Source organism: Pipistrellus kuhlii, unplaced genomic scaffold (genome assembly GCF_014108245.1).
Source record: "Pipistrellus kuhlii isolate mPipKuh1 unplaced genomic scaffold, mPipKuh1.p scaffold_m20_p_12, whole genome shotgun sequence".
Classification (NCBI taxonomy): Eukaryota; Metazoa; Chordata; class Mammalia; order Chiroptera; family Vespertilionidae; genus Pipistrellus; species Pipistrellus kuhlii.
Genome location: NW_023425427.1, coordinates 37,636,480 through 37,663,106, shown reverse-complemented (window position 1 = coordinate 37,663,106; position 26,627 = coordinate 37,636,480). Strand labels below are relative to the sequence as shown.

The 26,627-nt window shown below is 40.4% G+C and overlaps 1 protein-coding gene across 32 annotated transcripts in view; it reads left to right on the top strand.

Annotated features, from left to right (window-relative positions):
• PTPRD (protein tyrosine phosphatase receptor type D) overlaps window positions 1-26,627 on the top strand; it is a 626,044-nt gene that overhangs the window by 585,207 nt on the left and 14,210 nt on the right. For all 32 annotated transcript variants that reach the window (XM_045580211.1, XM_045580213.1, XM_045580225.1 and 29 more), the window contains one exon: window positions 26,271-26,556. In XM_045580211.1, the coding sequence (XP_045436167.1) occupies window positions 26,271-26,556 (286 nt within the window). The remainder of the gene's footprint in view (window positions 1-26,270; window positions 26,557-26,627) is intronic.

Here is a 26,627-nt window from a genome sequence, read left to right as displayed (position 1 = left end):
TACCTATTCCCCGTCTCTCTCTGACGATGTTCAACCCTGTTTCATAAACCAAATCAAAGAGTGCTTCTCATGTTGCCTCGTAAAGGTTGCAAACTGGCCTCAGATGGCTTTGGTGATGTAAGTGGGAGTGTTTGTTTTTGTTGTAAACAAATTGAACTTGAGTGTTTTTAAGCTGGAATGCTCTATCCAGTTCTCCAAACCCTCACCACTCCCCGTCGTTTTACACACAGCTCCGCTCTCCGTTTATAGGAATTGCTTCATAGTATAGACATCTAAGGTGGAACCCTGGAGAAACCTTTAAAGGTCATTCCCCATTCCTTTCCCCACTGGAAGAATTAAACAGTCTCTTCTCTGAGCTTGCATAAAGGATTATGTTCACACTTAGTATAGTTAGCTTTGTGTGTACAGTCGCATAGGCTGTGAAATCTTAGAGGATGAGGACTATGGATTATGCACATTTCTACCACTGCTCTTACATCATGGTAGGTGCTCAATAATTGTGTGCTGAACTTAGTTGAAGTCTATATGGCACTTTGGGAATTTTTGCAGAAATAGTAAGATCATTGAAAGGCTGGACTATCTTTCGTTCGCTGCTTTTTAACACAAGACTATATTTGTATATCTTTATGTTTGAATATTTTAAAGACAGTTTCATTTTTAAAACTGCCTTTGTCTTTTTTTTACACCTATTTCTGAATCCCTTTTTCTACTGCTCCATCATTTATGTCCTTTCCCACATGTCTTCCATTTCATGAATAAATATAGAAATAGCTCCCTATTTTATAGCTATAATAGTAGTTAAGAATGTTGAACCCTTAGTCAACATCAAATATACTCTCTTCTCAACTGGGGAGGCCTCTTCTAAGTCTTTTATATGTTTCACTGATCTTCTACCATCCCCCACCCTCCAAATCACCTTCAGAGGTAGGAATCTTAGGAACTTTATCTCTCATTTCACACAATTAAAAAACAGAGGCCATGACAGGTCAGCTTAGCTGCCAGAACTGATACCACTAGTAGTGACAAAGCCATTATGTGCCCCAGGTTGCCTGGCCTGTATAGAGGGCATTTTACTTTACAGCCACTCCGGATGACCTGGTCAGAGGAGCCATTCCTTCCTTTCTGACCCCACATCACATTCCCATAATCTAGCCTTTATTTCACTCTTTCTGTGTCAGAGGTAATTGCTAGCATGTGTCTCTTTGACCCCTTAATCATCTTAACATATTCACAATAGCTACCAATTACTGAACCATTACTGTTTTCTAAGTATTACCAAACACTTTTAGTTACCCTCATTTAATCCACAAAACACTATATTTTACTTGTGAGGAACAATTAAGCATAGAGAGGTCATAGGTGATTTGCTCAAGGTCAAATGGCTCATAAATTTAGGCCCATTTCAAAGTCCATGACTCTTTTGCCTACTTATGTCTAGTTCTGACTCTTCTTGCAGAAACCACATATTTGTTGACTGAGTGGTCATCAGATGGACAGGTGCTCTTAACCTCTTCACAGATAGCTATATAATGCATAACTAGAGACATGCAATGTTTTTTTCTCCTTATTTATAAAGTTTGATCTTGAAAGAGAAAGGGGAGAACTTTCAAGCTTTTTCCTAAGCTTAGGTTTTATAGAGGTCATATATTATATTTTTGCATATTGTTTCAGTCTTCCTCTTAGAAAATAAAGAAGTTTTGTTCCCCTTTCTCCTTTTGAGCTCAGTGCTTTAGGTGGTTTTATAGAAGAACTTGTGGTTAATATGCTACTAGTACCAAAGGGATGCGACAGCTAATTTTCTCTAAGTACTTGGTTCTTGTTAAGAATGAATAATTGGGATAAAGCTATCATTTCATTGAGGTAATAATAAACCCTTGACCCATATACTAACTATGAGTCATGTTAACCCCTCTTAGAAACAAGGGAATATATTTTATTCATAGGAGAAAAGTATTCATTTATGAATAAATAAGAAATAAGGATAGATCAGACCTCCCTGAATCTATCTTCTAAATGAAACATTTGAAGGAGAGTAAACTAGACCTCTTAGAGATAATTTAAATCTTTCACATCATAGAATCAAACCAGTCTTCAAAACTGCGAGGAACAGGGAATGTGAGCCAGACCTAGATCAATAAAGCCCTGGAGGCATCGTGGGCCACTGAGTGAGGCCCAGTAAAAATAAAGTGACATTGTAGGGTGGGAAAGATCCCTAAGATCCAAGCTTCATAATCTTTTTTTGACTTTATATGGGAAAGCACAACCAAGAAACTACTTAGATCATATTAATAATATAACCATTTATTTCTAATACCAACCCAGTATTGACAACAACAGTCATCTGAAGGTCAAAAGATTTTGGAAAGCATTGCATCTGAGCATAAAAATAAAAGACCTTGTGATCCAAAGGAGCTGAAAGGAGTACAGAAAATTGTTTAATGCATTTTTAATCACTCATTCTAAATTCCATTCTTTATTCTTGTTCCATTCAAATATCTCTTCAGATCAAAGACCGCAAGTATTGCCAAGGCATGTGATGGTTTGGAGATGCTGACAAGTACAAACCGTACACCCATATTTTCCTTAAACCTGGTACTCATTTTCATGTATAAATTAAGTAATATAAGAAGCTAGCTTTCTGTAGCTGAAAGACTAGATTGTTAAAAATAACCAACATCTCCAGATAAGAAAATGGGTGGAAAATACAAATTGTGTTCTTATTTATGGAAACATTTTAAGGTGAGGAGAAGTAATTATACCATATGGAAACTATTCCAGGTTCTGTTCTCATATACCAATAATTCTGCATGAAAAAACAAACTCTATATTTATGAACAATACAGTGATATAAAACAGGATGCCAAGTCTGCAATATAATCATGGCACAATCCTATCAGAGAAAAATATCTTATTTCCACTGAAACAGTTTAAAAGTCATTGAACTAAAAGAAACATCAAAAGGAATTGCACAATAGCCCCAGTAGGTGTGAAATATAAAACTCAAAATGAAGAAGATGTTTGGAGTTCTGGGAAGAGATAAAATGGAATATTTGTTTGAAAAGAAGCATTATAGATCTAAAGCAATCAAGAAGTGAGGCCAATATTGTAAGTAACTATCTCATTTCACCCAGCCAGTGTTGCTCAGTGGTTGAGCATCCACCTATGAACAAGAAGGTCACAGTTCAATTCCTGGTTACGGCACATGCCCAAGGGTTGTGGGTTCAATCCCCAGTTTGGGCATGCAGGAGGCAGCTTATGAATGATTCTTTCTTATCATTCATGTTTCTATTCCTCTCTCCCTCTCCCTTCCTCTCTGAAATCAATAAAAATATATTTTTTAAACTATCTTATTTGAAATCCATATTTCAGTCTATATCATAAAAATCCCTTCAGGGGTAACTGAGAAACTATCACCTTGCCATTCCATGCCCAAGAATAGCAATCAAATCACTTTTGTGTGGGAATGCAACCATTTACAGAGCATCTTCCCATCACTTACTTGATTCAGTCTTTATGACAAAAATGGTAGGTGTGTTTTTTTGCCATCCTCACTGTACAGATCAGGAAATTGAGACCCGAGACCCTGACTGAAGACCCAACCAGTAAGTAGGGAATCTGCCTGAGAACCCATGTTTTATGACTCACATGTTCTCCTCTTAGTCTATTCCATACTGCCATTCTCTATTTTGCTTAGTGTACGTTACACAAATGAGAGCAGAACTGTCCTGAGCCCACAACAGAGATGGCTCTTAGCAGATCTAATGGTCCCTTTGGGGGCAGCAGCAGATGGTGAAAATGAAATCAGCTTATGAGAGTTCAAATCCTAGCTGCGCCATTTCCTAGATCTAGGACGTGAGACAAGTTATTTAACCTTTTTACACCTGTCATCTCCTGGTTAGGAAAATGGAGATAATGGCAGCATGACCTTCATAGAATTATTTATAAAGATTAAATTAGGTTATATGTGTAAAGTGATAATTAGCCAGGCACCTGCCACATAGAAAGAAGCCAATAATTGTGTGTAGTCATTTTCATTTTGTATAGTTTATGATTACTTTATTATAATTTTCATCAGTGCGGTGGTTATTTAAATTGGTTCTATTACTATCAATCAACAAACAATACTATGACAGTTTCTGAAATGAGAGCTCTACTTCTAAGTAATTTGCGATTTAGAATCAAAATGTGTATGTGGACTTAGAAGATAAGTGATGATTACAATAATTAACACTTTAATAATGCATATATACTGTCATAATTATTTCATTGCACTGGAAAAAGTTCTTTACTTTCCAGAATGGATTGGTACTACCAGTCCAGATTCCTCAGCCGCCTCAGCATGGACATTGGGGTATGTGATTTTGTTGTGGGGGCTGTGCTGTGCATTGGAGGACATTTTGCAGTTCCCTGGCCACTGTCCACCAGGTGCCAGTAGCACACCCCACACAACCCTGCCACCCTTGACAGTTGCAACAAGTTAAAATGTCTTCAGACATTGCCAATGTCTCTGATGGGGCAAAAATCACCCTTGGTTGAGAACCGCTGCTATAGCAGCAAAACTGACTTTTTATTGTGGCAGAATCTGTGCATCCCAACAGGAGCCCGCCTCAAAGTTTTAAACTTGAAAGCACTCCTTTGAATGGCATGCTTTTTTAAACATTGGGAGAACTTCTCTATGAGACTTAACTTTATCTTGAGAATTACTGTTGAAGTATATAGATAACTTAATTCCTTACTTGAAGAATCACCAAAAAAAACATTCCCTATCTTGATCACCAACTGAACAAACCAAAGACTTGACTCTAAAATGTCTCTTGGCACTTAACAAGTCTACCTTTATGACCCAGAGGTGCCACCATTAGGGAATTCAAGTGAACGGGACACGGGCTCTTCCTTTTTTAACATTTTTATTGATTTTTTACAGTGTGTGTGTCCATTGGTTGCATGCTTACAAGTCCTTTGGTTGATCTCTTATCCCCCTTTTCTTACCCTCCATCCTCACTCTCCTTTGCTTTTCCTCTGAAGATTGACAGACTGTTTGATGCTTCTGTGTCTCTGGATCTCTTTTTATTCATCAATTTATGTTATTCATTATAGTCCACATATGAGTGAGATCATGTGATATTTATTTTTCTCCGACTGACGTATTTCGCTTAGCATAATGCTCTCCAGGTCCATCCATGCTGTTGCAAATGGTAAAAGAGTTCTTTCTTTTTTACAGCAGCATAGTATTCCACTATTTTAAATCTACTTATCTGCCGATGGGCTCTTAGGTTGTTTCCAAATCTTGGCTATTGTAAATTGTGCTTCTGTGAACATAGAGGTGCATAAGTCCTTTCTGATTGGTGTTTCTGATTTCTTGGGACATATTCATGGAAGTGGGATTTACTCAGTCAAATGGGAATTCCACTTTAAATTTTTTGAGGAAACTCCATACTGTTTTTCCACAGTGGCTGCACCAGTCTGCATTCCCACCAGAAGTGTACAAGGGTTCCTTTTTCTCCACACCCTTGCCAGCACTTGTTTGTCTATTTGTTGATGATAGCCATTCTGACAGGCTTGATACCTCATTGTGGTTTTGATTTGCATCCCTCAGATGATTAGTGACTTTGAGCATGTTTTCATATGTCTCATGGCCTTTTGTATGTCCATTTTCAAAAAGTGTCTATTTAAGTCCTTTGCCCATTTTTTGATTTAATTGTTTATTTTTCTTTTGTTAAGATATATGTGTTCCCTAATAAATTTTGGAGATTAGGCCCTTATCAGATATAACATTGGCAAATATGTTCTCCCATGCAGTGGGCTTTCTTGTTTTTTTGTTGATGTTTCTTTTGCTGTGCAGAAGCTTTTTATTTTGGTGTTGGGAAAATTGGACAAAGGCATGCCAAAAAAAGAAACTAGACCACCAACTTATACCATATACAAAAATAAATTCAAAGTGGATAAAGGACTTAAACATAAGATGGGAAATCATAAAAATCCTAAGAGAATCCATAGGCAGCAAAATCTCAGACATATGCCGAAGCAATTTCTTCACCGATACCGCTCCTAGGACAATGGAAACTAAGGAGAAAATAAACAAATGGGACCGCACCAAAATAAAACTGCACACTCTTGTTTATAAGTCAGTCCATCAAGAGTCAGTAGTTAAGACTTTCCTCAGTTCACAGAGTTGCTTAGAGACTTTATCTAAACAGATAAAATAAATGAGGGATCAGGATTAACTATGCTCTTCTATTCTCATCAGAAAGATAGACAACTACTTGCTTAAACTCTGTGAGAATTTAAGCAAATAGCTGTCTATTTGAATTGTGATTATTATGAAAAACTGGGCCTTCCCTGTTTTTGTCTGTTTTAACTTGGGTTAGTTTTGAACATTGAACCATTTGTTTTAAGTGTAGTTGTACTTCAGTGTCTGATACAGCTGTGTTCTTCACAGTTGGCCACTTTCCTGAAATGGGGATAAATCAATTACTTAATCATTATTGCCTACAAATACCAACCCCCATTTCCTGGCTTCAATGCCACAGTCTGTGTGTCTCAGTATCCTGTGGCTGACTTGGGGCGGGGAGGGGCCCGCTATCTCTTCCCATGGGGGTCTCGTTTGCAGTCAGCTAGAAGGGCTGGGAGAGCCAGCCTCTGTCTCCCGAGGACTTTCATCCTGGTCGGATGGTCTCCGGGTCCAGGGGATGGAAGGAGGGATGTACAAGGCCTGTTGACAGGGAGGCTTGGAAGTCACACATCATCACTTCCATCACCGCATTCTTTTGCTCAAAGCAAGGCAAGGGCTAGCCCTGATTCAAGGGGTGGCAGCACGGACTCCGCCTCTTGCTGCCAGAAGCAAGGAGCAGTTGTGGCCTCATTTACTCCCCCACGCCACCCCCTCACCCCACAGGCTGCATGGCTGAAGCTGGAAGGTACTGGACTGGGAAGGTACTGGGTACTGGACTGGGAGTCTTTCTTCCCACTCTGACCAGCTTGTCTCGGTTCACTGTGGATTTCCCTCCTGGGGCTGGGTGAGCAGAGCCAAAGCCCCTGGGTCCACCTGTTCCAGTTCATATTAAGAAATGGGCAATTTTTAGAAAGCGGAGGAAAATCCATTTAATTTGGTTCATGTCTGCTACCTGATGTTTGCTGAAATGTCAGCTTGTGTGGTGGGAAATCTTGTACTCTTTACTTACTTTTCATCGTTTCTCAAAAATATTTCCTTTGGGTCCTCTTGTAAATTAGGAGTGATAGACTTTTTATTTCTTAACTCAAAAACTCGAATATCATTTACTCATAATAAATAAGTGAATCATAGACCCAGAAGGGACATTTCAAGCCTAAAAAAAAAAAAAAAAAAAAACCCACTCTCTTCTTTCTTCCCTTCCCTTCTCTTCTCTTCTATTCTCTTTTCTTGTCTCTCTCTTTCACTATCTCTCCATCTTCCTTGTCCCCCTCCATGTCTTTGATTTTAGAGATGAAAAAACTAAAATGAAGCACAAGATTTGCAGCTTTCCCATAGACTCTTGCTGGTCTAATATGTTCCCCACTACATTCTGGTCCTTTTAATTTTGCTCACATTAATTTGATTAAAGAGTCCCTAACATTTTCTAGGTGAATTAGAGTAATCAGAAAGCACCTGTATAATGGCAGGAGGCATTATGTGTGGAACTAAGATGGTCAGAGTAGGTAATTTTGATGCATTAGAGCCAATTAAGTATCACAGATCTTCAAGGCCAATTAGAAGGAGGGCTGATGAGGAGCCAGGGCGCAGCCTGGGTGTGCAGGTCAGCCAAGGGGCCATGAGGCTGGGGCAGCAGAAAATGCTCAAGGGCCCAGAGGACGGAGGAGGCAATGTCAGAGGGACACTCACCTTGCTTTGCAGTCATGGCTGGAGCTAGGTTGGAGCTGTGATGGGAGAAACCACATCAGGCCACCGAACATGGCTCTGCACGCTGTCCTGGGTCGCTGTGCCGGCCAGTGTGTCCGCCGCTCCTGCTGGAGCTGTCACCTGGCTGTGCTGTGGCTGTTGTGCGAGCATTTTAGTGGCCATATGCCTGGGAGGCTCATGATCCACAATTTCCTCTTCCCAGGCTCCAGCCAAGTGCAGCAGATGCTATTGTTACCTCCTCTATTGGATAAAGTAGGAAGCGGAGAGAAGGAAATGTGTCAATATTGTTTTTCTGCTGGAACTGAAATAAAAGCTGTGTGTGGCATATTGTCCGATAGCAACCCGTGTTCCGAATCCCCATTGTGTGCGGCGTGCTTAGGGGAGTTAAGACTCTGCCCCTGTGTTTCTTAACGTAATGCCCTTCTTTATTCTCCTGTATAATGGCGGCACCATTATAGCCATTCAGACCTCTCCATGTGGGTTTGTGCTGTTCCTCGCATTTGCAAACCCTTTGCTTCCGACCATGCCATCTGCTGGAATCGCTTCTATTTCTCTCACACACTCACGGGGTTTGCTATATGCACTAAATCTAGCTGTGAAAAGCTCTGATATTTTTCATATAAATAAACAAATGTGTAGCGAGTATTTTTAAACCCTTTGCCTTGAGAAATAGCATTAATAAGGTACATTTGTGTTTGTAAAATGAGTACAGCTGCTGGGGGAATTTCTTGTTGCAGAAATGTAGGAAGTGACACCAGAATCAGGAGAGAATCCCCTTTGAAATAAAAGCCTGAACATGTACACGGCGCTGAAGACAGACTAAGTGATGACAAATTAAACAAACAAAAAGGCTCCTCTGGACACAGAACATGCTCCAGATGTGTGTGTCGGGGGAAGGAAGGGGAAGTGGGAGGGAGAACAAAGTCTTAAGCATCTACTAACCACTGGACCCCATGTTATCGTATCAAACCTTTCTTTCTGCCTGAATGTGACACTGATGAGCCTGCTCAGTATTTTTCCCTACGTCACGCTCATCATTGCAGTTAGGTCAAATGTGCATTTCCTTCCTGGGAAAATCCCAAGTGTAACCCAAAATACAGATTCTTTTGACAATCCATTGCCATTGTCATTCAGTTCCTTTATTTCCTGGGTTATTTTTTTTTTTGTCTTGTTTTGGATCCATAACTACCACCAGATTTGTAGAGAGGAGGGTTAGGGTGACTTTCTCACCCCCTTGCTGTGTTCTCTGTCCATAAGAAGCAGGGCTGAGTGGGCAGAGCCCCCTCTTGTCACTGAGGCAGCGACTTATAAGATTGCAGCTGTTGCCTGAATTTGGATGATTTGAGGAAGCTGGCTGTTTCACTGCCCTATCCCTGAAGACCAGGTTCAGGTTGGATGCTCTAAGTGAGGAGAGAGGATGAATGTACAAAAGATGCAACCTCAGTAGGTCACGATGGCAAGCCTTTGAATTTTAGGAAGAAGCAGGTATGTTAGATCTTAATGTGGACAAGCGAGGAATGTCCCAGGGATCCTCTGAAAACATGAGGCATGTTTCACACCAGTAAACGGCAAAGTCTTCCTAAAGTAGGTTATGCGTGGTAGGACATTTCAAAATGAAGAGTAAGAAAGGAAGCTCCTGGGTCTTAAAGGTTTCATGTAAGTGCACTCATGAGAAAAACTCTGATTATGACTTTGAGTACGTATTTTACTTTTAGGCTGAGAAATAGAAATTGTGTCTATAGAAAAATGAGAGCTATTGGATGCTCTGAGACTACGAGGCCTTGTGCAAATCACTTGCCTGACTGAGTTGCTATTTTTTAGGAAGGTGGAAAACAATGTGGTCATTTGCCAAAGGCATCTTCTCTATAAGGGAAAACTGCATAAAAATTTGTAGATTAAATGCTTATTTATGACGGTGATGATGATGATGATGATTAGAAATTTTGTTCTATGGAAGGCATAATAAGACATTTTCTCTGGCTATCTTTAGTTTCAGTCCCAACGGGGTCCACAGGCAATCAGTCCTTCTAGGGAAAGACAAATATTTTAGGATCTGTCTTATATAGAGACTCTAAGAATTTAAAAAAAAAAAAAAAAAAAAACAAGCTTAGCAATACAGAGAACAAATTGGTGGTCACTGGAAGCACAGGAGTATGTTGGGCATGGAGTGGAAGAAATGGGTAAAGTGGGTCAAAAGGTTAAAAGTATATTTTTTTTTAAAAAAAGTTTCACTTTGTCAACCTTAATCCAACTCCAATTTTCATCCATTGGGCAGAGAGTCTTGCTCAGTCTGGACTCACTCTCACTACTTATGTTTGAAAAAACCATAACCAATTATGCCGCACACCACAAAAATCTTTTCTAACCTGGAGTCAACATTTCATTCCTCTTTTGTGTGTCTGGAAATGATTGACCCGGCTTCAGACTATTTTCTCTGATGTACTACTGTCTGCAATTCACTTGTTATCTTGGTTCAATTAAACTCGAACTTAGTGGTTTGTAGGGCACAATAGTAAAGCCACAGGCTTAGCAAAACCTTTTCCAGAATTCAGTCAGAAGCTCTGCGAATGCAGCCAATTATAAGAGCCATAGATGTGTGCATGCCTTTGTGGTGGTGGTTATATTTCCTAAAGGCTTAGGAATAAACACATTTTTAAAATATGTGAGATAATTCTGCATGGAGGCCATTTTTAGAGTGAATCTTTGCGGCATACATAATGTACGAAGATGCAGTTCCTAAGGTGGTCTTCATGCCTTCTGCTGAATTCTCTGCCTATGTTTCCCTACCTGCAGTCTTATTAAGGAGCACTTCTGGAATTATCACCGATGTCTACAGTTTCTTCTGAAAGCTGCATTATTTTACAGTTTGGCTCTAACAAGAAACTTAGGGTCCCATCCTAGCTGTTGACTCTAGGTAAAGGGTTCTGAGCAGCATCTTTGTTATTTCTCGCCCTTAGGGACCATGCATTTGGAAAGAGCTTTGTCTTAGAGGGGGAAAATGAGGCTCTTTTTTCTAAACTTTGAGTTTGGACATTTTCAAACATACCCAAAAGTAGAGCGAATGTATAATCAACCCCAAGCACCCATCACCCAGCTTCAGCTACCAGCGTTTCAGGCTGTGTTTATTAAATGACAGCTCACTTTCTGGGTTGTTTTTTTTTGTTGTTGTTTTTTTCAAAGAAACCCATCATATAACTGCCATTCAACATTTGAGATTTTAATAACCTGGGCAGCCTTATCTCAGGTGAATAAATGCTCAGTTTCCATGGACAGACTTCATGGAAAGGGGGCCCGTTACCTATGTATTCCGTCTTGGAGCGCCTATGCCAGTGGTCGGCAAACTCAATAGTCAACAGAGCAGCAAACCAAGGCTTGTGAGCCGCAGTTTGCAGACTACTGTCTATGCTACTAGGATAGGTTACTTACATTGCTGTAAACTCTGAAGTCTTACAGAGTCAACTGTTAAAATGATTCAAGACTGACTAAACCACCTCCCTCTTTGGAAACCTTGTTCCCAAAACTGTCCTTAGCCAATTTTGGCTTGCAGACATCTTTTTTTAAAATATTCAGCATTTTCATTTTTCAGTGGCTTGTCACTTTTGCTAAGTTTTGGTTTATCACAGGCTGCGCCACAGTAATTTAACCTCCAGTGCTTCACACTCCCCTGGCTGCCACTTACTTCTTTTAACCTTTGAGTATAGGTTTGGTTTCAGTAATAATTAACCACCTGATGTATAATAGATAAAAGGGGGGGAAATGGTAGTTTTACAAATCTGTGCATTGACCATTTCCCAAACAAATCCCAGCATATCTGATGTGACAGATGATTTTCATACCCATCCTTGCTTCTACAAGAATATGAGTTTATGGAAACAGAATTATGGTTTGAACATAAGAAGGCGAGTCACTTGGAAAATTGGGGACGCCTCATCGGCATGTGTGCCCTCTGGGTCCTGGTTATGTTGTGGCTATTTTCTATAGTCTCATGGGCTGCTTTCCAGCAGAGTTCATCAACCCCACAAAACACTCATTCTCCTTGGGAAACGCCAAAAGGGAATTTCTGGAGCTTAACTTAGACGTGAATGAAACTGTCCTCGGGTGGAACTTCAGAAGGGCCTGTAGGAAGTGCCATCATAAAAGATAATTTGGCTCATGGTGATAAAATAGGGCCCTGAGCTACCCAGTGAAACTGGTTAATTAACCAGTAACCCTCAATAAAGTATATAAATAAATAAATAGTCATTAAAACTAACCTGTGCAGAAGCCCAAGCTATGCAGGAAGGAGACAAAGCAGACAAATTCCTAAGTGACGCACTATTCTTCCAGTCATGGGGCTGTACTTTGAGAGCCTTCTAAGAGGTCTAAAATCTGATTCAATTGTACATATTTTTTTTTCCTGAGAGGGTAGAAATCAGGAAATAAAATGGAATGTTAGTCTCGTAAATTCATTAGCACAAGTAATTTAATATAAACCATGCAAAAATATGAAGGCTGCAGATCTACTCTGCCATTAGGCCAACTGAAGTATATTCAACTCCACAACCTCAGTTCATAGGAAAAAGAAGAGTAAGAAAATGAACATAATCAAGAAGCTGTTATGAAAAGGTATTTCACCAACAATAGCCTTGTAGCGTCCTTAAGTAATGTGTTTGCATTTTACAGTTGAGAAAACTGAGGCTCAGGGAGGATAAATAGATTACCTAATATCCACAGCTTGCAGGTGAACAGCCAGATTTTGAACCTGTAAAATCCACACTCTTCCTATTTGCCAAATTGACTCATAAAATAAATATATCATATCAGAAACTACTTTCCCTGCCATGCTTATGTGAAAACAAAATACATAGTTTCATTAACTCAGTAAGTGATTATTTTTAAATTATTTTAATCAGTGAAAATTGAATCATCAAAGAAGAAAAAAAAAAGGCAGAGGGGCGCTTTTAAAATATGGTGAGTTTAAATCCATAGGCAAACATTGGAATTTTTCCCCCCGACTGTAAGGTCCAACCACTAGAGATAGGAGGTCAGAGATGGTGTATAAGACTTTACTATACATCGCTCTCCCCTGGACCTGTGCCACACCTGAAAAAGACACTGAATGTACAATATATTTGATGAATAAGGCACATGGCAGGGAAGTGTCAAGATCTAAAACAACACCAGAGGCAAAGCCAGGCATGAATTCTAAATGGTATAATCTGTGTTATAGAAATAAAAATAATAACAACAATGTTTAAGAGTAATTATAGTAGCACTACTCTTAAATGCCAAATAAAATGGTTTCAGTTGTTGCTTAGTTGGGGGAGAGGCTTGGAGTAGGCTTTGGACCAGGTTTTGTGGACTCCAAGCCCCGTACCACACTTTACATTCATTACATAAGGCCTTGGAAATGTTGAGTCTGGGGTTTGCATGCTAATTAGCATTATGTCTGGTATTAATGGAAATGAATGCTGCATCCCTGAGAGTTATCAGGGCAGTAACTTCCCATTCCCAATATCTTCCTCCCTATATGAGGTAGATTAAGTCTTCACGGAGAAGCATTTGGTGCCCTTAGAAAGGGAAGCACCATGTAGTGTCCCTGATGTTAAGAAAAAGTTCATTTTCCTTGAATGCGTTCCTTGCTAAGGAGCAGTTTGCTCATCCCTGATCACCCCATTCCCTCCATTTCCGGAACAGACAGAGAGGAGATAAAACGAGCTATTGCTCCTCTCAGATGCAGCGTATTTGCTATTTATGTGGTCTCTGTTGAATCCAGCCAGTGGTTTACCTCACTTCGGGGGTTCCAGTCCACTAAGAAAGGCAGCTTGGGGTCCCCAAATTGGTGCAGACTCAATGAGCGAGGCTGCCAGGGCATCTGATAGAGTGAACATTGCCAAGCTGTGCCTGGATCTCTTGGGGAGCTGCTAAAATGAGGCGTTGCCTTTGAAGAGAATCTTCCAGAGGAGATTGCTCTGACGTGAACAGATTTGCATCCCCCTTCCAGAAAAGATAGGGAAAGTAGCTCACCACAGCAGTGACTGGGTTTTGTAGGGAAAAGAGTTGGTGTGTCCCTGGAAACTCTCCCCTCCACAGAAAGGGTTATCTGCACAGCAAAAGGATTCCACATTATGGTACATTCCTCCCGCCTGGTGTCGGCTCTGGCAGGCCTCTAGTGTTCTGTGTCCAGCTTGTCAGATAGCAATCCTTTAGTTATTCCTTCAGTAGATGAAATGCCCCGCCAATTACTCAAATGTAGTAATTTATATGTTTCTCTAATAAAAGGGTAAATTTTCAGCTGCCGCCACTCATCATCTATATATTTTAATGCTTATGAATTTTCCATATAATTATATTCCATGCTGTAAGCTGTAAGTGTGGTGATTTCCTTTGACCTGTGTTGCAGTTAGATACATTACTTGATCAGTGCTTTCAATGAATCATTTTATGCACATGTATTTAGTTAATTGGTTATTTTTTTTTCCTGCCTGTGTTTAAATGTAATATACTCTATAAGGGAAAGGAATTATCAGCCTGCTTGCAGCTGGGCCTGGTAAAAGAGCAATTAGGTTCTATCATAACAAACATCTATCAATAATGAGTTCCGAATTAAAATCACTAGCAAAGAAAGGAATCTAGACATCTGCAGGAATGTGAAAATATTTTTATTACCTAATCGCTGAGCTCTGGACAGGGTATCACTGAGTTTTCCCAGCTGTACCTGCAGTGTATTTTGCAATATTGCCAGACTGAAAGAACACTGAAATGCATTGTAGGAACTGGGCTTGGTTTTCTTTTTAAATGCTGCTGCCTTTGAATAGTGATTTTGATTTCATGTAATCAGCATGAAAACTTCCTGTTTCAAACTATTTTTCTGTGCCCCTGGTCATAAAATGAAGCTTAAAAATAGTTCTGTTATCTTTGTATTATTTCTTTTTCAATCAGGGTTCTATTGCTCATGTGTGTTTCTTTCTGTCATTCTGATTTGCTCGTATTGGGGTTGTTTCTTGCAAAGAAAACTTGCAAAGTAGGCTTCTGGTATCTGAGTTTTATTATAAGATAATTCCATATATTTGAAGGTATCTGGAGCTAGTAACATATTTGGTCTTAAAAAATATTTTTTTTTAAAAATAGCCTTTGCAGTCTGACCCTTTGCATTGTAGTTTTAATCAGATAGATTTTTTTAATATAAAAACACATGCTAGTATACACATACATGCATAGATTACTGTGAGTACATTTTATACATCTTTTTGCTATCATTTACATATAAAATATTATAAAAGGAGCGTCACTTTATCCATGTTACCCAAAGTATGGCCTACAGACAGTGCATTAGCATCTCTCGGTGCTTCTTGGAAATGCACAATCTTAAATTCTGCACCAGAGATACTAAATTGAAATCTCTGGGGCAGAGCTCAGGAATCTGTGTTAACACTACCTGGGGATGTTTAGAGATCCCTTGGATGGATGTGTAGTTCATAAATGCCTGGAGGTATATTGCAGGGTGATTCATACATAGAAATCTCTCATTTTGTACTTATTGAATATTAGCTTCCATCGCTTTGGTGTCACAATTTTTTGAATGTTTTCGATCTCCTGCTATTACATGCATGAGAGGTAAACCTTGTTCTCTAGCCTCCCATCCTCAAACATGGCCAATATGTCATTCTAAATCTATTTCATTTAATTACTTCTGGGGTGTTTTCTCTGGCTCTTTTATTTGGGGCATATTTCTTTGTCTTCTCATTTTGTCTGTCTTTGTGTGTGTGTGTGTGTGTGTGTGTGTGTCTGTGTATTAGATTGGTTTGCTATGATTCCCAATCTTGTCATGACTGCTTTATGATGTCGGTGTCTTGTAGGACTCAGTGGCACAGTCTTTCAGATCACCTGTTCTAGATGCTCCAGGAATGTTTCTTGTATGGGTTATATGTGTCCCCCTGTCGTTGTTGTTGTTGAATCTTAAGTGCTGTTGGCCTGTTCACGGGCAGAGTTAACTCTCAGGCTAGCTTACTATAAGGATAGACCTCAGTGACCATGTCTTACTCCACTGGCAGGAGCTGTCCCTAGAGGCACAGTTGTTCTCAATAGGGCTTGGTGCCTACTGTACTCCCTGTTTGGGTATGCTGCTTATATGGCTAGTAGGGTCGAACTCAATGTGGCCTTAAGGCCACCACTGGTTGTGTTGGTTCTGGGTCAATTTGGGCAGGTTCTGGTGCAGTTTGATATCAGACATCGTGTGTAACCAGCCTTGGCCTACCTGTCTGGAGCTACCGCGCTAGTCACTGTTTGTGGCTGTGTCTGCTGGGCCTGGATGTGCCTGGGAGGGGTCAAGGTGTGTGCAAGGGTAGGCTTCCTCCAACTCTGAGCTGGGACAGATCAATAAAAGGTTCAAGGCTTTCTCCACCTGTTTTCTACTCCACCACCTGCTGAGGTTGCCTAGTCTACCTCCAGAGACTTCCAAAGAAAGACTATAGAGTGGGCCCACCCTGGCCTCAACCCACAGTCTCTCACACAAGGTGAGAGCTTGATAGGGTGGGGTGACCGGTGCTAGGAGACTAGAACAGGTGAGGAACCTTTTTTCAGCCAAGCGTCATTTGGATATTTACAACATCATTTGTGGACCATACAAAATCATCAACTTAAAAATTAGCCTGCTATATTTGGTCAAATACTTAATAAATTCATCCCTAATGCTTTAGTAGGACCAGACCCAAATGATTTCATGGGTATTATACGTCCCAGGGGCCAGAAGTTCCTCACCCCTGGACTAGTGGGTCTCATACTTGAGGGCAGCACAGTCGGGCACTTAGTGAGAGAAAGTGCCCCCTACTTCATAGCCATTTTCTGCCTGAGCTTTTGACCCCAATTCCCTTAGAAGCAGCTCACTGCAGGTTCAGGTGGGGTGCACCATCTGGTCCCTTTGCAGGAGCAAGCTCAGTAGCCTGAGTCACTAAGAGTCAGAAGGACAGGTCAAGCGTGTCTCCCTTTGGAGAGAGAGGTGCCAGCTGTGCTCTCAGGGTGGTGAGGATGGTCCCCCAACGCCAGGCCCCAGAACCCAGCACCCATCTGTTTCTCTGGCAAGACGCTCCCAGGGAGAAGCATTCCAAAGTCCCAGCTACTCCGATCCCTCAGTGAGGCTGGGCTCAGCAGGGCAGCGATAACCATCTAATTCATCTTATAATTCTTAGAGTCATAAAACTCAATCCATTTTCATAGATGTCCTTTTTTTAATATTCTTGCAGTTCATGAATGCCGTTCTTGCCATAGCTAACTGGAACATCCAATCCAATTATGAGCTGATAGATGTACAGAATACGTACCATGACTTTTGCTCTATATGTTACTGTCTTTGTACCCAACCAAATGTACTGCAAAGCCTCCTAATTCTCTTATCTTTCTTTGCCAGATCAGTGAAGTATCAATAAAGGGTCAGCGTGAACACTCCACCAGATTAATCAGGAAAGCCAGTTCTTAAGCACATCCCCAGAATGAGTTTAGCACCAAATAGCCCCCTTACCGCCTCTTAATGTTTTCCTTTTGTACATTACTACCGTATCACATCACGGGACATTAAGCATATTTCAACTCGTGGGACTAACTCAATCATGTTTTTAGAAATTGAAAACAAATGCTGTAACTGGGAGAATGATAATATTGAAGTAATAACAATTTCCTAGTAGGCGCCCTTAGTTAATGGATTGCACAGTCTATCGCTCACTGAAACCGTTTTTTGTTTTGTTTTGTTTTGGTTCGGCTCATCTTTAAGGCACAAGTTTGTCCATAATTTGGTTTGCTTTGGTTGAATCATCGTCCTTGCTGCAAGATAACTTAGAAGGTCGGTCTTACTTCAAGGGTAATGGGCCAGCCTGATGCGAGGCTTGATTTAAAAGTGCTGTCCTCTTCCCTTTCTGCTGGAAAATTCTGTAACAGAGTGAACGTACTGAATTGTGCTGGCCTCAGCCCGAAGCATGGGGTTATGCACTCCTTTTTTTTAAGTTATTTAGAAAAATCTGTCTCTGTGCTTGGCAACTCCCCCGACAGAAAACAGATAAAAATAAGGGTGGTTTATCAGCTTTGCCGTCCTTATCATGTTTCAGGTTGAAGGCTGTTGAGATGATGAAAAACAAACAGCACTAAATGGGGTTCCGTCATTATCACTGCTGCAGGGAGCCGAGTTTTCAGGATCAAAGAAAAATGCATTTGCTTTCAGAACTACAATCCTTCATTGTGAGAGGTGCCCTGCACTCAGACACCCAGAATGGGTGAAAAATGGAGTAAATTGGAGAAGGGAGTAAAATCGGTGCTGCTGTGGGAACTTGGAAATTCAAACAAAAGTAGGCTGGCATACATTGAAAAGCTCGGAATTTTCATCGCTCTTAAGGGGGAGAAAAAAAAGTGGTGCCTGAGGTTCGTCATTCCTGAGCAACTGGGGTAAAGCAAGCATAAGCATGGCTGGTTTCCATCTCCTTGAGTTAGAGGCTCTCTATTTTTGTAAACATATACCAAAAAATATTCCCATGCTGGGGGCTTTGGGGAATATTTCTGTATATATCAGTATATCATTGATTCAGAAGGGAGTTTCGTATTTTTAAACTTATGTTTTTAAATTTTGCAACTCACACATTGAGCACCTTCGATTTCCCTGGCATGATAGTTGCCATGAGAAACTATCAAAGGCAGCAGAGACAAGAAAGCTGTGGTCATTCCCTTCCAGGAGATTATTAACTGGTATAAATATAATAACCGGAAAACAAAAGTACGGCAAGGCAGTTGCTCATAAAGAAGTATAGTTGCCCCTAACCGGTTTGGCTCAGTGGATAGAGCATCGGCCTGTGGACTCACAGGTCCCAGGTTCGATTCCAGTCAAGGGCATGTACCTTGCTTGCGGGCACAAACCCAATAGGGCAGTGGTTCTCAACTTTTCTAATGTCTTGACCCTTTAATATAGTTCCTCATGTTGTGGTGACCCCCAACCATAAAATTATTTTCTTTGCTACTTTATAACTGTAATTTTGCTACTGTTAATCAATCGTAATGTAAATATCTGTGTTTTCTGATGGTCTTAGACTCTACAGCAGCGATTTTCAACCTGTGGGTTGCAAAATTACAGTTAAGAAGTAGCAATGAAAATAGTTTTATGGTTGGGAGTCACCACAACATGAGGAACTGTATTAAAGGGTCAAGGCATTAGAAAGGTTGAGAACCACTGCAATAGGGAGTGTGTATGAGGCACCTGACTGATGTATCTCTCTCATCGATGTTTCTAACTCTATCCCTCTCCCTTCCTCTCTATAAAAAATAAATAAAACATATATATATATATATATATATATATGGTTGCCACCCAGCCAGTGTGACTCAGTGGTTAGCATCATCCCATGAACCCGGAGGTCATGGTTAGATTCTAGGTCAGAGCACATGTCCAGATTGTGGGCTTGATCCTTGGCATGAAGGATGCATACTATCAGTGATTCTCTCTTATCATTGATATTTCTATTTCTCTCTCCTTCTCCCTTCCCATCTCTGAAATCAATAAAAACATTAAGGGAGGAAGGGAAGGAAGGAGGGAGGGAGGGAGGGAGGGAGAGGGAGGGAGAGAGATGGGAGAGAGAGCGAGAGAGAGATGAGAGAGAGAGAGAGAGAGAGAGAGAGAGAGAGAGAGAGAGAGAGAGAGAGAAGAGGGTATAGTTATATGGGATTTAAGGAGGACTAAACCAAAGTTGAGTCTTGATCCTGGATGCAGCACAATGAGCTGAGTCTAGGAGGATGGTAGGTATCACAGTAGACATGATAACCTGCATTAGCAAAGGCCAGAGGTGGGAAAGCTTAAAATATATTTAATTTGCCAAGAGCTCAGAGAAAGCCATGACTCTTATAATAAACACTAGAGGCCCGGTGCACAAATTACCAGTAGGGTCCCTAGGCCTGGCCAGAGATCAGGGCTGGCTGGGGCCTCCCTTCCCCCAGCTGCCAGCTACCGGCCAGGGCCTTCCTTCGTTCCACGCTGCCCCCGGGTGGTCAGCGCACATCATGGGAGCGATTGAAATCCCAGTAGCCCGGTCGAATTCCCAAGGAGACACTTTGCATATTAGCCATTTATATATCTAGATATTTCCTGTTTATTGCCTACTTATGAACATGCAGTTACTTTAAATAACTGCTATTAATTCAGTTATATGTTTTAATAAAAAATGTTACAAACAGTCCTTTAAACAAATGGAAAATAAGTATGTAGAGCGTGCTCTTTTTCCCTCACTGCCTTTCAGCCTCCCTGTCTTTCTTTTTAGTTCTACAAATATGCTAAGCTATTTCTACTCCAGGACACTTCCTTTGGGATAGCATCTTTCCCCAAACGCTTTTCTACCCTTTTCAGTCAGTAAAATTATCCTTGCCCCAGCATTGGTCTGCTAGGGCTGCCATAACAAAGTACCACAAACCAGATGTCTTAGATAATAAACATTTTCCTCACAGTGCTGGATGCCGAAGTCCAAGAGTGAGGTGCCGTCAGGGCTGGTTTCTGGGGAGCCCGCTCTTCTTGGCTTCGGATGCCACCTGCTAGCTGTGGCCTCATGTGGGCTCTCTGAGCCTGCAATCCGGGCATGTGCATTGATTGGGAATTGAACCGTGACCTCCTGGTTTACAGGTCGACACTCAACCACTGAGCACATGTATCAATTTAAATGGCATTTCTTCAAGGGTATTGTGCCAACATCCTGCACATTTACCTCACAGCAGCCGTTGTGGAGATTTATAAGTATACATTTATCCACATGATTATTTAATATCTAATCACCCTCACCCAATCTATGATCTCCCTGAGGAAAGGCCCATTTTTGTTTTGCTCACCACTGTCCTGAGCTTGGCACATAGTAAGCACTCAGTAAGTATGTGTGGGTAATAGCCTTCAGAGGCTTATGACAAAGTCTATAGCAACTGAGGATGGAAGAACAAAATAATAGGCACTTTCCTGTCTGTCCCTAGGTGATGGGAATGGTTGAATTAGGATAATCAGTCTGTCCTAATAACCTGTAACAAACAGTTCCCCTCACTGGTGTCTTCGGGAGGTGGGGGGGGAGGTTGTTTACCAATTTACTTGGTGTAAGTACTCCCACCATCCTGAATTTCAAGCAACAAATGTAACAGCCCTGAATGATAGTAGCACCCCATTATATAATATATTCCCACTTCAAGAGCATCAATGTAAAATAATTAAGCAATGTGTTTGGAATATTACATATATATATATATATATATATGCACAATATACATATATATATATATGTATATATATATATATATATATATGTGTGTGTGTGTGCAGAAATTTTTATTTGAACAATTGGCTTTTGCCAGCTCCAGCACACCACTGATGAATAGTTGAATAAAATTATAGAGGTTGGATGCACAGAAATGTATAATTTATTATTGTGCAGGGAAAGAGGCCAAAACAGGCTAGACCTAAAAGAGTGAGAGTGAGAAGAGCAGATTTGAGCAGAGAAGATATTAATCTGAGAATATTTTTATTTCTTGAGAAATTCAGGGTAGTTTGAAGTAGATGTCTTCCCTTGTGCTATCACTTTAGAAATCTATTGTATTGCTGACCATGAAGGGGAATGAGAAAAAACAGGACAGAACTTTGGAGATATTTCACTACATTTTGGGGACTGGTGGAGGTATTCAAATTAGGGAAAGAGCTACAGATGGAAAAATTCAGAGAAACAGGAGAATAATCAGCACATGGATCTACTGGGGGGAATATTCCTTACTGGGAAGCAATCTAAAGGAGTTTTAGTAGATTTCTGAAGATAATAGGGCTGATCCCATTACAGAGTCACAAGTTTGTTTGTTTTTTGGGTTTTTGGGTGTTTGTTTGTTTGGCTGCTGTTATTTATGTGTTACATGTTTCAGCTTATTTTGTATTTGAGATAATTATAAAAAAAATTTCCTTTCGTACCATCAACCCCAAAAGAATTATCTTTGATGTTCCCCCTACTCCATCATTCAGTATCTTAGAAACCAAGAAAGAATTTTCAAGAAAACTGCATTCAGAATAATTCTAAGGGCCGAAACTGGTTTGGCTCAATGGATAGAGCATCAGCTTGCGGACTGAAGGGTCCCGGGTTCGATTCTGGTCAAGAGCATGTACTGTGGTTGCGGGCACATCCCCAGTAGGGTGTGTGCAAGAGGCAGCTGATCAATGACTCTCTCTCATCGATGTTTCTAACTCTCTCTCTCCCTTAATCTCTGTAAAAAATCAATAAAATATAATTTAAAAAAAAGAATAATACTAAGGGATATTATTGAGGGCTGAGCCACAAGAAAGTCACCATATTTGACAATGGTTGCTGCCCCAAATGGCAGAAAGCCATGTGAATCAATGGTGGTGCCATGAAATGTGGTGCTCAAGTTTAATATCTCAGAGCCTACATTTGAGTCCCTGTTGGACTGTTTGCTTTTAGCTCTAGAAATGGGTTCAGGGAAGTTCCCAAATGTTAAGACTCACAGAAGAGAAAAAGAAATTGATGTATTTGCCAAATGCCTCCCAGAGACCATGTCCTGAGGTAAGAAGGCATTTTACTGCCAACTCATTTACCATCCCAGTATATGGGAAAGCAGAAAATTCCTCCAACCTTAGATATTGTTAATTGGAGACAGAAAAAGGGAAGCAGCTCAAGGAGGTAGGTAAGGTAAAGCAAGATTTTGAAAGCCTAATCTTAAAATATCCAATGGTGATTCTATCATAATTTCCCCAGATTCAACATTGCCTGTTCTTTGTGGTCAGTGTCAGGGGTTGGATCTGTACCTACAAAGTAACTGCCTCTCCCTTTATGTTAATTATCACTATTAACACATTATCATTATGTTAATTTTCAGGATTTAAGAAAAACAGGAGAAAGGTTAAGTGACTTTCTCAAGGGCACCCAGCTAATGGTATCTTGTATCTCATGGTCTTGCTTCAAGCTAAGAGACACCTCTCCCATTTAAAATCCTCAAGAACTCTTCATTTTAGAGAAGAGGTAACTCACAAATTCCAAGGATCTGCTCCTTCCCCATCTTCCATCTGAACACCAAGGCTGGGCAGCTAACGATATTTTATGTTTGGGGGAGAAAAAGTAGGTTTTTCTCCAGTCATAATCTTTTTGTTGTTGTTGTTGTTTTGTTTGTTTGTTTGTTTTTTGTCTTCCCACAATTCATGATTTAGACTCAGGCACATATTTGATTGTTTTTTCCTCCCTAATTTTTTAGGGAACAAAATACTTCATTACCACCAAGAAAAGGTTGATATCGCTTGAATCAAGAGTTATTCCTAACAATTTTTCAAGATTCTTTGGTATCTTTCTGCCAGAATATAGAACTATGCATAAATCCAGACATTTGGAATAGTTTCTGGGGCATTTTGAGAAAATATTCTTGCCATTATCTAGAATTGATTTGACATGTAGGACTCAGTTATTAAATGTATTATTGGTTTCCACTAGGAAAAAATGCTTGAAGTTGTATCCATTTAAAAGCCATGCACAAAGTCAATGAAAAAAAAAAAAATACCAAATGATCTCACTTATTTGTGAATCAAGAACATTATAAGCTGATGAACAAAAAGATACTGAGGCAGTAAAGCATCAAACAGGCTGTCAAATTACAGCAGGAAGGTTAGGGGGAGGTGGGGGAGATAAGAGATCAACAGAAGGACTTATATGCATGCATATAATAACCAATGGAAGCAAAATATTGGGGGTTTGAGGCATGTATGGGAGTGGGGTTGGGGGGGGCAATGGTTAGATATGTACACATATAATATAATACCTTAATTTTTTTTAAATTTTCTTTTTTTAAAAAAGCCCTGAACAAATAAGGTGAGGAAAGACAATAGGGACAAATATATATAAAATTCATGGTCTTAGAACCTGCCAAACATGGGGGCTGCCTCCCTTTTCCAGGTTAAGTCTTACTAAGTTTCTTTTCATGGCCATGCAGTGGCATATCAGATTAAGACATGGAAATGGCTCAACGCGTTTTCCTGTCTCTCTATTGCCTATCAAGGGATTGTGGTGCAACCTTCAGGTGGACTCTGCATAGCTCTGAACTGTGGGTGAATGTGGATTTCTCTCACTGACTGGAGAGCCCTGCCTCCACAGTAGGCTCACTGAATCTGGGTGGGCTGCTCCTTACGTGAGGCCTCCCATGCCAGTGACTCATCCATTCACTTACCTCCTCGACATTGGTGAGCACTGACTGCATGCTTGGTGCAGGGCTCACAAAGGTGACAGAAATGCAGTTTCTGCTCTCAGGAGATTCTCTCTTCCTTGTGGATGAGGCCCCACCAGACTAATTAATATTATACTTTGTTACTACTGGGACTGTAGTAGTAGAGTGGTAAGACAGCAGGGGATCTGGAACATGGGGTGATGAGTCCTGCTGGGGGATGTGGGAGGATGGAGATTGTCAGGGAGGGAAGTATAGGGAGAACTCACCTTTTCACGGTTTATGTGGGAGAACCATCTGAAGTTGTGGTTCTCAGTGCATGGGTTTTTCCAACTGTTTTGTACTAAGAAATGGGCTGTTATTTCTAAGGCTCTGTGTCCCAGAAGTATATTACATTCCATCTCAACATGATGTCATTTTGTGGTTTAAACCTTGAATGGAGTCTTAGAATCAGTACCCAGAGGCTCTTTGACTAGATCCTGACAGTCATTATTTGTGCCTGCGAGGATATGAATAGATATAGGCAATTTTTAAATAATGGTCATATCATCATCCCACATAACCTTGTCCACAAACTTCAGGGTTCCTGTGTGGAAGCTGGATTTGGTATATACTGCTCTGTAGTTTAAAGAATTACTTGTTGCAAACTGCTCACCACCTTGCATCTACTATACACTGGAGAGAACTTGCCATTTAAGTTGACTCGGGTACCCTCATGCTCATTAAATTCATCCATTTGGAGTTCTTGTATGTTCCCTGCATACGTGCCTCACCAGGTCGAGAAAGTGTCACATGGAACCCCAGAGCTAGCCTTATGACTGCAAAAGCCATATCTTCTCTTTTACTATTCCAGCCACCTCAATTCACCACCCTTTCTGTTCTTCAGTCTTGGTGCAAATGCCATATCACCCCCAAAAATATCCTTTATGTCTTGTCTTATAGTTATGTAGACTTTGAGATCTTTAAGATAGGACCTAAGTCACCTCTAATGTTGTATCCCCTCTGTTAGCTGGCAAAGTGCTTCATTGTTCATTGAATGAAGAGATGGACAGATGCACAAATAAATGAACACATATGGGAGACAGTGGCATGTAGTGATTGAAAGAGGCTGTCTGATGGCATGGTATCTCAGCTGGTGATATATACCTATTGATTACATGTTTCCCAGCCAGGTAACCATCCATGACCAAGCATTTTCCATTCAAGCATACTTGACACATAAGTAGACTCAGCCTAAAGGATTCGATAAAATAAGATAAATAAGGCTCCCCTTGAGGTGAAAGAACACAGATGTTATTTTGTGGGGGTGTTTTTTCAACAGAGGAGGGAATTCCAGTGTTTCTACTACCTGACCCTGTGATCCAGTTCAGTGGATTAGATTGTCTCTTTGCAGCGGCAGATCTCGTCTTTGTGCTGTGTTGACTCTCTTACCTCCCCTTCTTTGAATCGGTTTCTACCAACTGAAAAGTGACCCTTAAAGTTCAAAAGGGATGGAGTTTGTAAAATGCCTCAGAATGCCTTTTATTTTCCCACAGAGAATATTGGAATTTCAAAATATATTCAAACTCTGAAAGAAAAGGGAGTGAAAACTAGAAACACACCCACTCTCTCTAGGGCTTGCTCTCTATTAAGGACTTTTTCCACTGGGAATACCCTGCACTAATTTTGTGTGCAACAACATTTCACCATTTTAATTACAACCTTCAAATGGGGTTGGTTTTAGAATTTTTTCCTGACTTTTAAAATATGAAATATTTCAAGTCGAGTGATTTACTCTTTTTGTTCTTTTTTTGTCAATTGAACTAAAACAGCCTGAGATGGTTTACAAAAATATATATAGACTAGTTAGATATTGACCATTTAAAAATATTTTCTAGTATAAACAGCCCAAATGTTAATGTGGGATTTTTTTCATAATGGTTTCAAAATAATGTCTAGTTTATATTATGTGATCAAAGAGCATAGTAATTATGGACTTAATATTTTTACATGTTGAAACCAAACTAATTTCACTTGGTTCATTGCTCCCTACCCACTGGTTATAGTGACTTGATAATACTTGACTTTAGAGTGCTCTAAAATCATCACAATAGCCATTTGAGTAGAGTTAATGGGTTGAAAACCTAGTTCGCAAGAATAATGAAAATGCTTGTATTACATGTTGATTTCCTAAGAAGATTTATTTAAACCTTTCCCTTTGTTTTTCCTGCAGTGCGGGAGTTGGCCGGACTGGTTGTTTCATTGTAATAGATGCTATGTTAGAAAGAATAAAGCATGAAAAAACTGTAGATATTTATGGCCATGTAACTTTAATGAGAGCCCAGAGGAATTACATGGTGCAAACAGAAGACCAGTACATCTTTATCCACGATGCGCTGCTGGAAGCGGTGACTTGTGGAAATACCGAAGTGCCAGCGAGAAACCTGTATGCCTACATTCAGAAGCTGACACAAATAGAGACGGGGGAGAATGTAACAGGAATGGAGCTTGAATTTAAGGTATGACATCGGGGTGATGTGGTAATTCAGGAGCAAGCCATTCCCGGATTGTCTTTGAGCGCGGGCTTTCC